At 33.1% G+C, this 16,295-nt stretch overlaps 2 protein-coding genes across 5 annotated transcripts in view; both read left to right on the top strand.

Moving 5' to 3' along the window:
* The first annotated feature begins 781 nt into the window (after positions 1-781).
* On the top strand, positions 782-3,513 carry LOC101900671 (transmembrane protein 18). Of its 2 annotated transcripts, none has more exons than XM_005183203.4 (4): positions 782-976; positions 1,042-1,159; positions 2,497-2,645; positions 2,790-3,513. In XM_005183203.4, exons 1-4 carry the CDS (start codon positions 911-913, stop codon positions 2,919-2,921), a joined length of 465 nt encoding a protein of 154 aa, XP_005183260.2. In that variant the 5' UTR covers positions 782-910; the 3' UTR covers positions 2,922-3,513. The 2 variants fall into 2 exon arrangements, with proteins under 2 accessions (XP_005183260.2, XP_011292398.2); XM_011294096.3 differs by having other exon boundaries at positions 787-976; positions 1,046-1,159.
* Positions 3,514-4,909: 1,396 nt separating this feature from the next.
* Positions 4,910-16,295, top strand: part of LOC101896544 (pyruvate dehydrogenase (acetyl-transferring) kinase, mitochondrial) — a 46,151-nt gene continuing 34,765 nt past the window's right edge. For 2 of the 3 annotated variants that reach the window (XM_059120580.1, XM_059120582.1), the window contains exons 1-2: positions 4,910-5,068; positions 5,646-6,147. In XM_059120580.1, the coding sequence (XP_058976563.1) occupies positions 6,045-6,147 (103 nt within the window). In that variant the 5' untranslated portion in view covers positions 4,910-5,068; positions 5,646-6,044. The remainder of the gene's footprint in view (positions 5,069-5,645; positions 6,148-16,295) is intronic. The other variant, XM_059120581.1, reaches the window with a different exon arrangement.

Below are 16,295 nucleotides of genomic sequence, written 5' to 3'. Positions count from 1 at the left end.
ACACATACATAAACAAATAAAGATGACATATTAAGCCAAGAAAATAAAAAAATTAAAATCATATGGTATCATAGCCCTACCTTGATATCGTTGTACCATTGGTAGATGCAACAACGCTTGGGAACATTCATATGTGTTTTGTCAAAAATAAATATATCTTTATATGTTTTCTTATACGACGTAAATCGGAGGTTATAATGTTACATGCATTTCCAACAATTTTTACAAATTTCAATGATTTTTCATTTAAGATTTTCAATTCCGAAATCGGGTTGACAGTTCACTGTCCCAGCAGCTGTGTCGATGCGACTACCTGTATTCTTCTACCATGGGTTGAGGTTTTCAAATTGTTGACTTGACATACCGTATTATGTACACTCAAATATTTGGTCTGTTCCACAACTGCATGGATGTAAAAGCTTTTACTACGATAATCGATTTTCCCTATATGATATCAAAAAAATTGCAAAACTACTAGATTCTTGTAGGTTCTTGAACAGACCAATTGTTCTCCATGTGGTTGTTTTATTGCGTTCAAAGGGCTCGTTTCAGTTTATCCCCTTAAATTGCAATAATACCTATAAGACGCAAATATTTCTCGTTTAGCGTTTACAGCAGTTTCTCCTTTCACCTCATTTGCCAAACAAGACTTGTTTTTAGTCATTCGTCATGTTGAAATTACACCAGAGTGGACATGGACTTAATTTTGCCATTGATGAAACTATTGTCGATAATATCGCAAACAGTTAAATATCGAAGTAAGAACGATATTTTGCCAGCTCCAGATATGGTTAGCCGCCGCCGTCGTAAGAATTTGGTTGCTTCGTTGTTTGACCGGAACAACACAACTCTATCTTAAAATCCTACAAAATAATCTTGAAATAAATAGTTAATATTTTACATTTAAAATATGGCAATCGATCCAAATTTTATTGAAGTCAATGAAATTACCGACTATTGGACATTCTTAAGAAGTGTAAGTAGGGGAGTTGGTGGAAAAATAAATAATGACCACAATGAATTGTTTGTTTATCTTTTCAGATAGACTGGATGGATCCATGGTTAATTGGTCTAATAGTCTTGCATGTACTGACAACAACAACTACTCTACTGACCAGGAATAATACAAATTTCCAAATATTTCTATTTTTAATATTGCGTAAGTAGAATTAACTTTGCAATATATGGATCTTCGAGTTGAGAGATGATGAAATGAAATTTGCATACTACATGTGTGCATGTAGCTGGTTGTATATCCAATACGATAAATGAATGCAAACACCCGTTCGCCCATAAAGGTTAGGGACCTTTTGAAATGTTTTGATGTGTGTTACCTTGAATTGAAGTGATACCAATATTTCTTGCGATATTTCGCGTTGTGTTGTGCATTTTAGAACTTTTATGTTCCGACCATTTGGAGACATTCTTAAATCAAACTAGCTCATTAATATGAGCATTAAGTTTTATTCAACTTGTATTGAGCTACGTTGTGTTTCCTATTTTGCAGCATTTCTGTTTTATTGGTATTACGATTGTAGTCACAAAAGTAACAGGAAATTCAATATAATAGTTCTATGAAAATGTATAAGTCCTTGACTAAATTCTCCTTAAAAGTATGAGAAAGGGGAACAAATTGAGTTTAGCTCCAGATGGCGGAAAATTCTTAAAATTTTTGCCGAAGGTAGGTCTTGTCATCCTGAACACAGCGAAATAATTTTTTTTGGATCCATACTTCTCGAAATATAGGGTTCATAATATTAGTAAAAACTCTCAATGTTTTTTGAAAAAAATTCCCAAAAAAAGTTATTTTAAGATTTAAACTTTTTTTAAATCGACGGCCTTCGGTCGGTGTTTGAGATTTTTTCTGCTGGTGTATGCCCAACACCAAGTTCATTTTATGTGGCCGGCCTTCGGCCTGGACATGAGATTTCCTCATCTGGGGTATGTCCAACAACGGCTTCGCGAACGAAAGTTTTTTAGAGTAGTGGGTCTTCGGCCGTCCTTGGGATTTTATCCGGCTTCGCGAATGCAAGTTCATTTTAAGTGGGCGGTCGTTGGCCGGGGCTTGAGGTTTTCTACTCTGAGGTATGTTAAACACCGGCTTCGCGAATATAAGGAATGTACCTTTTAAAATTTTGAGCCCCATATCTTGTCCATTCTTTGTTGTTGTAATCAGGATACAAAAATCTACCTGTAGCGACATTTTGAAGTTTTTATTTCGATTATCGGTTTAAAAATAGCCAAGAAAAAATGTGTATTTCTGTATCGCTGTGTTTAGGAAAACAAGGTCTACTTTTTCAGAGTTTTCTGCCACCTGGAGCTACACTCAATTAAAGCAATCCATGTTGGGTGTAGCAAATACATATAATCTTCTAAGTTTTAATTTATTCCTGTTTGTTGCTCTTGTAAAATAAAAATAAAAAATATAATGTTCTTAAAAATTCCAAATATTTGTAAATAAGTTCATTATCTATATTCTCTTTCCTCCCTTTTTAGTGTCTGCCGTATACTTTTCCGAATCCATAAATGAATATGCAGCCATGAATTGGCATTCATTTTCCAAACAGCAATATTTTGATAGCAATGGTCTATTTATATCTACTGTATTCTCAATACCAATACTGTTGAATTGTATGCTTTTGATTGTAAGTATGAACAATAATGGTACAAAGTACATTACCATGAATGTGGATAAGGACTATAATATAGATACAAAAAACAGTTTATTATAGTCATTTTTTTCCATAAAAGTATTGAAGAATTCAATTTTTTTTTTGCATTCTTTATAGGGCGCTTGGTTGTACAATTCAACACAAATGATGGCAAAATTGAAAATTGCCCAATTAAAGGACAAAGCACGAAAAGAACGTCTACAACAACAACAATCACAAGAAGATCAAGATCATATGAAACAGCAGTAATATACCAAGGACACAAACAATAACTATTTACTTAATAATATTATTATTTTTAAAACAAAAAACAAAACACACATATGCATACTAAAAAGAGCAACGACTATACAAATGACTTACTGAATTACTTATATAATAACTAAGTTCAATTGTCAATTTATCTCGTAAACTATGTGTATATAAGGTTTCCTTCGCAAAAGCATAGCAATTAAAACATTTTCTGTTTCAAGCCGATTATATAAAGACTTTTTTTATTTTTGAAATCCGTAGGCCGTGTATATGCTAAAGTGTCATTGCTATAGACTATTTTTTACAACAATACCAAACATAAGTGTTCCCCTTAATTAGATTTTTTTCGTAAAAGACTCAAAACATTGTGATGTTTTTCTTATATTTTGCGTGTTTTCATAAAAAGTAATATCTAGTTATATGTCATTTTTAATATAAATAACATTTTTTATAATTTTCAAATTTCATTTAAATGAAATTATATATAGAAATATCAATGTATGCCATAGCCATGTAAAAGCTTTATATGTATAGATTTGTAGTATGTAATACAAAGAATATATAATAACAACTGTTGAAAATCAAATAATTTATTTATTTTAATTACTAGAATTAAAAGGGGAAAGAAAGAGAATACTCTTGAGATATACAAGTTGGTACCTCGTCTATTATATATTTTATTATGTCTAATCATTCCTCTGGAATTCTATTAACAAACATTTTTTTTTTATTTTTACTTTGCCAAGGATATCAAGCTGATAGTACATACCCAATTTAGTTTGAGTTAGCATCGCTACTCAATGGTAATAAATTATATATTTTGCTATCACTGCTTTTGTGATATAAGTGATGATGTCAGTATTATTATATAATAATTATTCCCATTTTACCAATCTCAGGGCAGAAAACATACATTTCTTGACAAATCTCCGCATTACTCTATGATAGAATTTTAAAATTTGTTATCACTGTATTTTTTGTCATTGTTTAAAAAGTAAAAAGGATTTGACAGAACATTTCCAGTACGAACAATTTTTTCCATTTCCACTCCATTTGTGTCTATTAAATGTGATTAGAGAATTAGAGGGGTTTAAAGTTGAAGTCGCATGGTACTAATCATGACTCAATCGGAAAGTTAGCTTAACTTCAAAGGAAATAGGTAAAATATAAGTCGGTAGTGCAATATTATTTTGTCTAATATACTTATTATTTATAAAAATTTTATATTATTATATAAAATTTTTACAATAGGGAAGAATTCACAAAACATGAAGGAAATGTTGGGGTTTCTGATTTCAAGATAGAAGAAAGAAATATTTGTTTTATTCAAAATTTAAAGTTAAAAATTGTTTTTATCATGTACAATGGAATGCGAACCAAATATACTTATTATTTATAAAAATTTTGTATTATTATATAAAATTTTTACAATAGGGAAAAATTCACAAAACATGAAGGAAATGTTGGGGTTTCTGATTTCAAGATAGAAGAAAGAAATATTTGTTTTATTCAAAATTTAAAGTTTAAAATTGTTTTTATCATGTACAATGGAATGCGAACCAAAAGCACCATTACAAAAATATATTTCAAATTTTAAGTTAACTTAAAAAAACAATTAGAAATGTTGGGAACCTTACAGAGAGAACCTAAGTAAAGTTTTTTAACCAGTACAATTTTTAAACACCCCAACCCAAGCACTAACAAATTGCCGCCTAAAGCCAAAAAATAATTTCAAAGACGAGCGAAGTCTTACTTTATGGGCCGTTTTATATGTCAACCCCAAAGAAAACAAAATAATTGCATTTCATTCAACTCCAAAAACACGAAGGGAATATTTCACTTTCGAAACGTCTACATACATTCCTGCAAACGATAGCCGTTACCATTGTGTTCAACAGTTTCGATAACTCTCGAGAGAAATCTAGAGCGAGAGAGCGCGCGCATTTTTTCAACCGCATTTATCGAAATGGGATGGTTGTTATCGATTGGATTAGAATGCTCAGCAAACATCATAATCACCATTATTAAACCCAAGCAAAATCAGACGGTCAGTCATGGAACAAAGTTAACAAAGCTATTTAAACATTTAAACGAGGAACGTTGAAGTTGGAAGAACAACACGAAAATATACACAAAATAATAAAGTAATAATTCCAATAAGAATTTAGTCATTTACAAGTGTTTATAAATATAAAAAAAAACAACAAATATACGACTCAAAGAGAGACACTTTGGCAAATAAAAAGTGCAAAAATGAATCGAGAAATACAGTAATAAAAAGCGTGTTGTGTTAAGAAATTGCAAAAAGAACAAAAATATGGAAACTGTTGCGACAAGTACATTGGGCAAACAAATTTCATAAAAATATTACCTTTTTATGTGTATTCCACGTTGATGTGTTTCGTTGGTGGTGAACCGCTCCCCTAGCACAGCAAAAAAGGAAACGAGGAACATGAATTTCTTATATATTTAACAGCTGTTTTTTTTTTGCCCGCAACTTTGTTCTCTACACTCTCATACGGCATTTGGAATCCTTTTCTTTGTTGGCCCCCACAATTTTCTTTCTGTTGGGATCTGGAAAGACATTGTGTTGATTATTTCTTGGCTAATTTGAAAAATTGAATTAAAAGCCATAAATTTTTATGCCGAGATAAAGCATACATATTAACAATAAAAAGGCGAAACAGAGGTCATTCAAAAATTCTCTCTCTCACTATATAGAATCTATCGGACACCTTACCCCCTGCCCGGCAAAACTGGTACGGCTCGACAACACCGCCGTCTGTCTTGTGGAATACGTGACATACGATTATATTTTGTGTTGGTGTTGTTTTTTTTCGCACAGACAAGATCCAAAGTTTTCGACATCAGCGTTGCAGGCCTGCCTCCCACCTCCAACACATTAATTGTTCCAACTTTGGCAAACATTTGTATTACAACAAACCTCCATTCAAGACCTCTATTCCACTCTGTTTGTTTGCCGAGAAGCAACATTGTACAGTTTTGTTGTTATTAATTAATTCTACTACTGCTGCTAGTCTACATCAAAACAAAACTAAAAACAAAAAAATATTGAACAAAACAAACGACGACGATCACAACAACAGATAAAACGACAAAATGCGGTTATTTCCAGTTCGCTTGTCGAGCATACCAAAAATGCTCGACTTCTATTCACAATTCAATCCATCACCGCTCTCTATTAAGCAATTCATTGACTTTGGTAAGTAGATTCATTATGTGTATAATTTATAATTTGTATGTAAATATTAATGAGTTTAAATAATATGCATAGGTTTTAAGAGAGTCTGGAAACTTTTGGGGAATGGGATTTGCATTAACTTCTCTCGTTCTACCCTGCTAAGTAGACAGTAGATCTAAGTCGCTTTAGCTTGCGCAGCCACCATTTCTTCGCAATAAGAATATATCAAAATTTCTGGAACCAACATATGTTTCAAATGCAAAACGAATAAATTAACTATATTAAGCTTCATAAATGGCCAATGTCTTCACTCTTGAAAGATTTAAAAGTTCCTACCATAGTACATCAATAGCTAGTGGTGCACAGAACTGTCAGACATTTTTGGATAAAAAATTTTGCAAATTTTTGAAAATCGCAATTTCATAAAACTAATGAACAATCTTGTATAGGAGAACGTTTACTATTTTATGTTGTAAAATGTTTTTGACATACGTATCAACGATCACAAAAGCGGATGTATCTACATTTATTCTTCTACCACGGTGTCAACAAAGAAATTTAATTTAAAAAGAAAAGAAAAGCAGAAAACATTCCATAAAAAAATTCTGGAACAAATCTTTATCTAAACAATTAACGAAACAAAAATCCAAGATAGGATGTATTTCTACCCGAATAACAGCCAAATATGTTTATGGCATAGGTCTCATAAATGTGTGCATATTTATGTATGTGTATGTACTTGCTAAATAATATAAGCCTACAGCAAATAATAGTAGCTGCTATTAAGATAAATAAGGTTTAAATGAATGTTCCGGAGGGAAATAAACAAATGTTCTATTGTATCAAAGGAAATGAGTAGATTATATAACAGATACCCTACATAGTCATTTCCAGAGAGAAATTAAAAACAAATACTTAAAAGCTTAAAATTTATGCTTTTTACTATGTACATGCTTAGGAAGTTATTCCCCTTCTTGTATAAAATTTTAAGGTATATCCATATCTAGTCGTCCTTGGGTAAAAAAACCTGTTCCAATCTATAAATAAGTAGGTCAGATATAAAGGTGAAAATACGTAAAACGCTTTTTTTTTTTGTCTGCCTTAAGTTATCGGCTGGCTTCTTCGGAAAAGAACAAAGGAGCCTATGGCCAAAATCGAACTAAGTCAACATAAAAATCCTTTGTTCCTCTAAAAGGAGCCAGTCGATGACTTATGTCAGGAGCTCTTTACGTACTTCCACTTAAGGCATTACATTGACTGGCCATTGTAGTATCAGATAACTGTCCTCAAAATGGGATAACATTGCCTATGATTCTGAAGACTATGTTCATCCTCACAAAGAGGTAGAGACACTTGAGCACCTACTATGCTGTTGTTTCAGGTCATCGCATAAGAGACGAATGCTATTCAGTAGACGGGATGTAGAATATCTAACATTTTTCTTAGATATTTGCTGAAAGCAACTCCTAAATATGTTAACCACTTCTCTAAATCATCTCTACAAATCTTCCTTTTCTTCCTTCTATCCTATCTTTAATTCTTTTTCCAGAATGAAAAACAATGGACCAAAGTTCTCCAAGCAAGACAGCTGTCGACTCTTGTTTAGCTGTGCATCCTTAAACCAAAACTTAAGTTGTAAACTATAAGTGGTTACTACGATAAAATTCTTATTTCTTCTTGCACGGAAAAGAGGGAGAATGGAAACGTAACTGAAATGACTGAGATAGATATAGATATTGAATTGAGTATTGACCTAAAGTTTAAAAACATGATGTCCACTTTTTTCTCAATGCAAGTATCTTTCCCTTGGAGATCTGTTTCAACAGATTAGCTACTAGTTCTTTTAAAAATATTTCTGAAAAAAAAAAACATTGTTTCTCAGAAAATGTTAAAGAATGGTGGTATTTCTTATTAAAAACATGACTATAGTCCTAGACATTATGTCCACTATTTGCAATTGTGCGGATAAGAGGGAGAAGAGTAATGTAACCAAATAGACTGAATAAAAATTCTGATATTGATTTGAGTAATGATCTAATATTTAGAAACGAGAAGTTCATGATGCCCACTTTTTTCTCAAACTTACCATATTTCCAGTGGATCGTTGTTTCAACAGATTTAATTTTTTGCTATTAGTCCTAGTTACTCAGAAAAATGTTGTTGAAGAAATGAAGAGTACTAGTTTTTTCCTCATCGTCAAAAGCAAAATAATAGTCCTAGATATTATATTTACAACTACTATTCTTCAGGAAATACTTTTATAAATTTTGCGATTTTTACTGTAAAATTAATCCAGAGGAACATACTAAAACTTCTTAATTAAAAATCAAAAATTTGCCGCATGTTTCATTATGCGTACGTATGACAACTCTATTGCCTGGCAAATACATAGAACCAATACAATTGGATATGACCTCCAAAAAAGTTGGTGTTTTCATTTATTCATTTCTTATTGATTGAAAAATCTCCTTTTATCGTCAACATCCAAATGACGACCTTTTTTATATGACTAATACCATTTGGGATCTCATTGCTCAATGTTATCCTTTAACAAAACGAACGAACAAACTCAATACATTTATTGTTTTTCTATCCGGCCAACGACACTGGCTCTGGCTACATGAACCACAAATACACGTGTCAAGAGTTTGGGTGTTTGCGTTTTATTGTTTATTCCTCATTTCGTTTGCCAGCCTAAAGGATGGAAATTTCCTTGTGGCAGCTGTGCTGGGTTATAGCACCGCTTGTTGTGAAAACATGTGTTACTTTATCATTGAAACGTCCTTGACACCATATTACTTTTCCATGCGGCCCGGCATACATTCACTCTGTAAATGTAATGACGTTGGTGCGCTCTTTCTATTCAATATTAAAATATATATTTCTCTGTGTACTACTACTAACTCTCTGAGACAGCTTTTTTTTGTCACAAAGGAAAGCTTGTTTTGTTTGCTTTGGAGTGTTTTGTTGGGGGCAAATGAGAAACCTGATTGTTTGACAACGGGAGGGAAGACAATGTATAGTCTTTGGAAAACAATAGGCCTAGTTGATGAGATTTTATTTTTTTGCGGCTCTCGTTTAGACGTAAATGGAAATGGAATTTATTAGGGAAACAAGTTTTTCTTCTTTTGTTGTTGTTATATCCTCTACTAGATTTGTCAGAAAAAACAAACGTATTGCAACACACATCGGTACATTCATATGTTTGTATATAGAATGTTGTTTAGATATATTTGCAATTATTAGATTATACATACATTCATATACGATATAAATCTTTATATACAAATGTGTAAATTTGTGTATTTATTTTTACATTTCCGCTATTAAACAATAAGCTTTAAAGATGAACGATTTTTATACGTTTTAAGGAGATGGTAGTAACTTATGTAGGAAATCGTTATGACAATTTTTGGGCTTAAAGTTTCCATCTAGTATTTTTGTTTCTATGGAAAAATTTATTTCATATTGTACATTCGGTTGAACTCCGATTTTCCATCCCAAGTCCAAAAAATATAGAGTATCACAAACAAATTTCATGTTATTTCAACCAACCTTTATTTTCCTAAGAACTTTAGTTTTGTTGATCAATTTAAAAAATATATATACTAAGGAAGTACATGTTATGAGCCAACCAGCCAATCAGTAACTCAGTCGTTGACCTCGCCACCACCATCAATGTTTTTATATTGGGATTTATTTGTTGACATCATATGGTCTTTTTGTGTGTTTTAGAAAGCAGCTGTGCATGTGTAAATAATTGAACATTGGGTTCAGCATTTTTCAATTCATTTTCGGTTATTGAACGCTTTCGGAATTGCACTGTAGTGATGAAACATATATTTATATTTATTAAATAAATATTACACATCACACTGTTTTTTAAGAAATCTTAAAAGGAACTGGTCGATCATGTGATATACTATAACACCTTAATTGTTTAAGTACTGCAAAAAAAAAAAAAAAACAAATATTACAAGCTGAAAAGCCTGGTCTTTAGATAATATAAGAAAGGTACACCGTCTTAAAGTAGTGTCTAAACACTACTTTAAGACGGTGATATCTTCTGCCGAGAGAACAAATGAAAAAATAATATGACGTGAACATTGAGCACATACAAACTCAAATACTTTGCAGGCAAGATTGGACTTGAGGCCGATCGCACCGGTGGACTGCATACAAATTTATACAGAAAATTTTAAGATAAAACCACAATTTTTTCAGTTTATAAGAATGTGGATCCTGTTCATTTGAAGAAATTCAGAAATGTATGTCTAATGGAACCGTGGTGTAACTTTTAAGAAGTCGTATAGGCTTTCCACTCCATTACGAGGACATCATTCCTATCCTATTACAAGTCAAATCTCAAAATAGTAGTAGGCGTTACATCAGGACGATGACGGTCGAATAGGAGAAAGACAGAGTAGACTGTTGCATATATGAGGTTGAAACTGATGTACGGAACGGATATCTGTTGCAGCAGGATCCAGTCTATCAGCTATCTCGCGAACCACGGACCTGTTAAGCATTTAGAGAGCCACCTGACCATCTGTATATATGGGGTTTCCGATATAGGTATTTAGATATTCAATTATATTTTTATACCCTACAACACTATGTGTTGGGGGTATTATAAGTTTGATTGGCCCAAAAATTATGTAACACCACGAAATATTGATTTCCCACATAGGAAAGTATATATGGATCTTCCTATCTCGCCGAGCTGAGTCGATCTAGCTATGTATGTCCGTCCGTCCGTCTGTCCGTCTGTCCGTCTGTCCGTCTGTCCATGTTAATTTGTAATCACTCTACAGGTCGCAATTATGGTCCGATCTTCACGAAATTTAAAATGGAGGTGGGGCTATGGTCAGAATAGAACCCTATTTCTTTTGGTGATGATCGCATAATATTTAGGGGTTGAAATGGACCAAAAACTGAAAAAAATCCTGATTTTGCACTTGCTCTACAGGTCGCAATTATAGACCAATCGACGCGGAATTTCGCATGTAGCTAGAGTTTAGGGCTGGCAAGAAGCCTACCTATTTGGGTGGCCGTCGGATAATATTTAGCGGGTAAAATAGACAATATCTTTTTTGTTGAAAAAATTCAAAATTTTTCATTAAACCGCGAATATTTTAAATCCCGGCGAAATCACAAAGCCATGACAAGGTTACTTCTGATCTTTATATTGATGTTAACATCCAACAAAACGGATATATAGCAAAATATGTGCGATATATATGTTTACCAAAGAAGATATGCTTGAAAAATCTCTTATATGTCGAGAACGGCTGAACTGATTTCGACAGTTCTCATTAATTCAGAATGACCTCTTGGCAGGAAACATAAAACGTCGAAAAAATCGCATAAAAATATCTCTCTAAAGATGAAAATATTGATTTTGTAAAATTTTCTCATATTTTTTCAATTTTGTCATATTTTTGGCATATTTTCATTTTGATTTGAACATTTGGTAATATTTCTACAGCTAACAAAACTAAGTACTTAGAATATCAGGATATCATATACAGATCGCATTTATGGCCCGATCCTTACGAAATTTTGCATGGAGATAAGATGAGGGTCAGAATAAAAGCCTATTCTTTTTGAAGATGATCGCCATATATTTAGGGGTTGAAATGGACCAAAAAACTGCAAAATTGTCAGCAGGTCGTAATTATGGGGGTTACCGGACATTGCAAAAGCCAAGCAGTTTTGGATGGCCATCCAAAAATATTCAATGTGTGAAGGAGTTTGCCAACTTTTGTAGACAAAATACGAAAATGTCCATTCCAGTGACTTTTTGGAGAATTCACAAATACAGGAAAGACGCACTTCTGACTATTTCGTTAAGGCTGATTTCGTTGAAGAATATAGTCAAATGTCTGTATCTCATATAGATGCGTTTCAGTCAAAAACCAATAATAAATGTTAATCTTTTGCCACTTCTGAGAGATTATAGGTCTTTGGGAAATATTGGTTCCAGATCTAGGAAGACCATTTAAGTGCAACATCTACCAATAAATTGGAAATGAGCAAATTAGTTTAAGTTGCTATTATTCGAAAATTAGAGAACGAAACCTGATGGTTTTCTTTTATTATTTGTCACAATATCTTGTGGAATTCTTTCGAGTATCTTGCCTATATAAACTGTACCGTTTATTATAGTGTTGTAGGGTATTCAACGGTCGGACCCGCTCGACTGTAGCCTTTGCTTACTTGTTATATATATAGATTTCATAGGTTCTTACAAATTGGATCGATCGTTTCTTGATCTTGGTGTCATATTAGACAATAAGTTACGTTTTAATTTACATATAGAGTCTTGTGTTAATAAAGCAAAGTCTTTACTACTTTATAAATCGTTGGTTAAAGGAATTCGACGATCCTTATGTGACCATACGCTTATTTATCATACGCTTTATTTATGTCGTATTTTTTTTAATAAAAAATTGGATGTTATATCATGTCAGCCAAATGGCACGCTCACCGAAAACATAATTTTCATGAAATTTTGCGTATTTCAATCGTTTATGGGACGCCATAATCTCTCAATAGTCTCACGATTAAGATTTATGAGGTTTTGAATCGACGCTGGGCTGTTGGCGTAGACCTTTTCTTTCAAAAGCTCTCAAAGGAGAAGTTCCAAGGGACACATCACAATAATCGTCTGCCAATTCAATTGCCACTTTGGCAGATTATCCGGTCCGAAAACTTTTCGAGTAAAAGAGTGGTGGTCTCGATGTTTGTAGGTCCGTCTTATTAAAAGTAAGATCAATACCATTCAAATCAGAATATAAAAATGCATAAATTATCCGACGTGACTGTTGATCCAACTTAATTTTCGAAAAAGCAAGATCGGACCTAAACCTTATCAAACGTCCACACATTGAGGAAGGAGAGGCTTCTCAACAACAGCTTTTGGGGGATTTCAAGCATCAGTTGCGATAAGTCTGTCTGTTGACGCAGCCACTGGGGTGAGTCTCATCCGTCAAGATGATTTTTCGGTGGAATATCCGATAATTTTTAAATTAATTTGAAATGAATTTCAAGGACTCCTATCAGCAAAGACAGGATGTTGTTGATGATCGGGCGTGATGTAATCTTGTGTTAACTGAACTTTAAAAGCCCTAAAATTCAGGTCTTATTCAAAATGCTGTGTAATGACTTTTTCGAAATGCCCAATTTTAATAAACGACGAGGAAATCTGGGATTTCTTGAAAATTTTTGGACTTCAGTAGTAAAATAATTATTTGTGCTTGAGCGATATGCACAAGTTTCACTCTTTACATCTGTAACTCGTCTCAAAGGCTCAAATTTGTCCACCAAATAATGCATTGCATTGACGGTGCTTCCAACGACCCAAAAATGCTTTTGTTTTGCGAACTGCAAGATTTTCATAATTTTTGCAGTAAATATTAAAAAATGTATGTTGTATGTATCAAAATAACACCTCTTGCTGGAAAACTTTGCATCAAGGTACTTGTCCACTTACGATAGCACTAAAGTGAGATCATCAAGCGTAAGTAGCAAATATTTGTGTTGAGATTTTTCCTTTTAAAAAGAACAAACTCTGTTTTAGCTGGGTAATCATTTGCATAATTTAAATCCGAATTGGTATCGTATCACGACAACTTTTCCATATAGACATAAGGAAAGAAGGCTATCATCGGATGGTGATAAAAAATCATGAACTTGGCGTTTAGTAGCTCAGATTCAATAGATTTCAATCGGGGCATGTGTATGAGTACTTATTTATGAATGTCTAATATGTACCTAATCCATTATAAAATATTAATGACCTACATTGCATACATTTTCTATATTAATAACAAATAAATGTATTTTTCTTCAATTCTAGTAATGATTATTTATATATTCTGACTGATTGATAATGAATTTAAAACAATACACTGCTAAAATGGAATAAGTGTTCAATGACATCTTTTTGGTTTCCCCGGAAATACTGACAGTATTAAGAAAGTCGTGTTAAATAAGTATTTGTTCATATTTGTTGAAGTTTTGTTTTGAAATCCGATTTTACAAATAAAACTCTCAAAAATTAATTGATGGTGAGATAAAGTCAATTATGACAGTCAGTATAGTGAAAATTGTGTACATACGAGTACATACCTACCCACAGTGTCAATTTGTTTCTTATCACATTCTAAAAATGCTGGCACTAAACCGGATCGCTGCGGTTTTTATTGCTTTCTTTCCGTAAGCCAAATAAAATTATGCGTGAGGACAAATGATCGATTGCCGATCGAAATCTATATTTACTTTCTTGGATCCTTGATAGTCGGTCCGGTCGGTTTCTGACATGCTCGTCAATATTCAATACTGGTAACAATATTCTTATCAAATTTTAAATCAACTTAGTGTCTATTTTGGGGATTGGGAAAATTGTGAAAAATGCTCCTCTCTAATTTTTTTATATATATTCTTGATCAGCGTAAAATTCTAAGTCGATTTAGCGATGTCCGTCTGTCTGTTTGTCTATCCGTCTGTCTGTCTGTTGTAATCACGCTATCTTTCGAACGAATTGAGATAGGAGGCTAAAATTTTGCACACATGTTTATTTTTCCAGTAGGCAGGTTAAGTTCGTAAATGGGCCATGTAGGTCCACGTCTTCGTATAGCCCCCATATAACGGTACCTTCCTATATTCGGTATTTTGATGATTTTAGCGTCATTATTCACCGGAATTGTTTCAAATTACGTATTTAGAGTTCGTAATGGGAAATACAGTCTGTGACAGAAAATTGTCTGTGCAGGTCCAGGTCTTCGTATAGCCCCCATATGGCAGTACCTCCCTATATTCGGTATTTTGAAGAGTTGAGGTACAATACCCACCAAAATTGTTTGAGATGTCGTATTTGAAGTTCGTAATGGATGCTACAGCCTATGACAGAAAATTGTCTATGCTGGTCCAGGTCTTCGCACAGCTCCCTATATACGAATTTTGATGATTTTAGCTACATTATTCACCGTTTACTTCAAGTTTCGAAGTTGAATATGATAATGACTTATGACAAACAATGCCTATGTAGGTCTACGTCGTATAGGCACCAAAATAACGGCTATATTCGGTATTTTTAATATTTTAACAGAATTTTTTAAGGATTTTATTTCCAAATTCCTTCCACATGGCGGCTGAACTTACTGCTTTTTAACTTGTTATATCTATTTTCTGAGCAAATAACTAACAACAACATTTTTATTTTGAAATCCGCACTGCGAGATAATGCACAGTGTGAGTTTAGTAAAAATTCACACAACTATGCTTGTTGAAATAAACATGGTGGTAATTTTTCCTCCAGCTTAAAACATTGGATCTTCGGAACACAAGTGATTCGAAGGCGAAACAAAAAAGCTTATATTATTATTATAATGGGCATTTTACTTTATTTGACAAATCTAATTTCCTCTTCAATTCAATGGATGTAAGATCCAATTCGACAAGTAGATAAATATATTTACACCAACGATGGGCTATGCATCTATTAGGTACAGTCAAACATTGCTGCACTGAACACTGGCCGTATGAAAAAATTCAAATTGTTTTTGAAAATTACTATGTCAATATATTTTTCGAAAGATATTTTCAGTTTCAGATGAATCTATACATTTGGATTCTACTATGAATAGACGAAACGGAAAGTAAACACGCGAAATTATCAATGACAAATACATTAAAATAAGAAGAGAGAACGAAAAAAGGCCGGGCAAATTCAATTGGGTGACTATATGGCTGGCTGGCTGACCATCTGATCCATTTACTTTGTGTGTGTTACTTTGTTGTTGGGCTGGCAACCGAACGATTTGTTTCGGGGGAGTGGTGTTGCAATTAAAAATGAAAGCTATGAAAAAATCAACACAAACGTTGTTTTCACCATCGACTGACCAACATCATCACCGCATCATCAATTCTATCAGATTCAGATTTTTTTTTGTCCGTTTTGACGCACATTATCGCAAAAAAAGGAAAAACTGTCAAAGCAAAACAAATGAGAAGAGCACACGAAACGAAGAAAAGAACTTGAACAAATTTGTAGGTGTATAGTATGTTCAGTTTGGTGAACATTCGAAATAAGTCTTGAGGACATGAGAACTCAGGAGAAGCAAAATGCACCTCAAGGAATTTGAGGGTATATTAAGTTTGTCATT

Source organism: Musca domestica, unplaced genomic scaffold (genome assembly GCF_030504385.1).
Source record: "Musca domestica strain aabys unplaced genomic scaffold, Musca_domestica.polishedcontigs.V.1.1 17, whole genome shotgun sequence".
In the NCBI taxonomy this organism is placed as follows: domain Eukaryota; kingdom Metazoa; phylum Arthropoda; class Insecta; order Diptera; family Muscidae; genus Musca; species Musca domestica.
The sequence above is the reverse complement of the archived record's forward strand: the minus strand, read 5'-3'. Positions and strand labels throughout refer to the sequence as shown.

Bases quoted from the DNA above. Each gene is read 5' to 3' on its own strand.
- LOC101900671 (XM_005183203.4), top strand. From the start codon at position 911: ATGGCAATCGATCCAAATTTTATTGAAGTCAATGAAATTACCGACTAT. The intron at 977-1,041 runs GTAAGTAGGGGA...TTATCTTTTCAG, and splicing joins ATTGGACATTCTTAAGAAGT to ATAGACTGGATGGATCCATG. The intron at 2,646-2,789 runs GTAAGTATGAAC...CATTCTTTATAG, and splicing joins TGAATTGTATGCTTTTGATT to GGCGCTTGGTTGTACAATTC.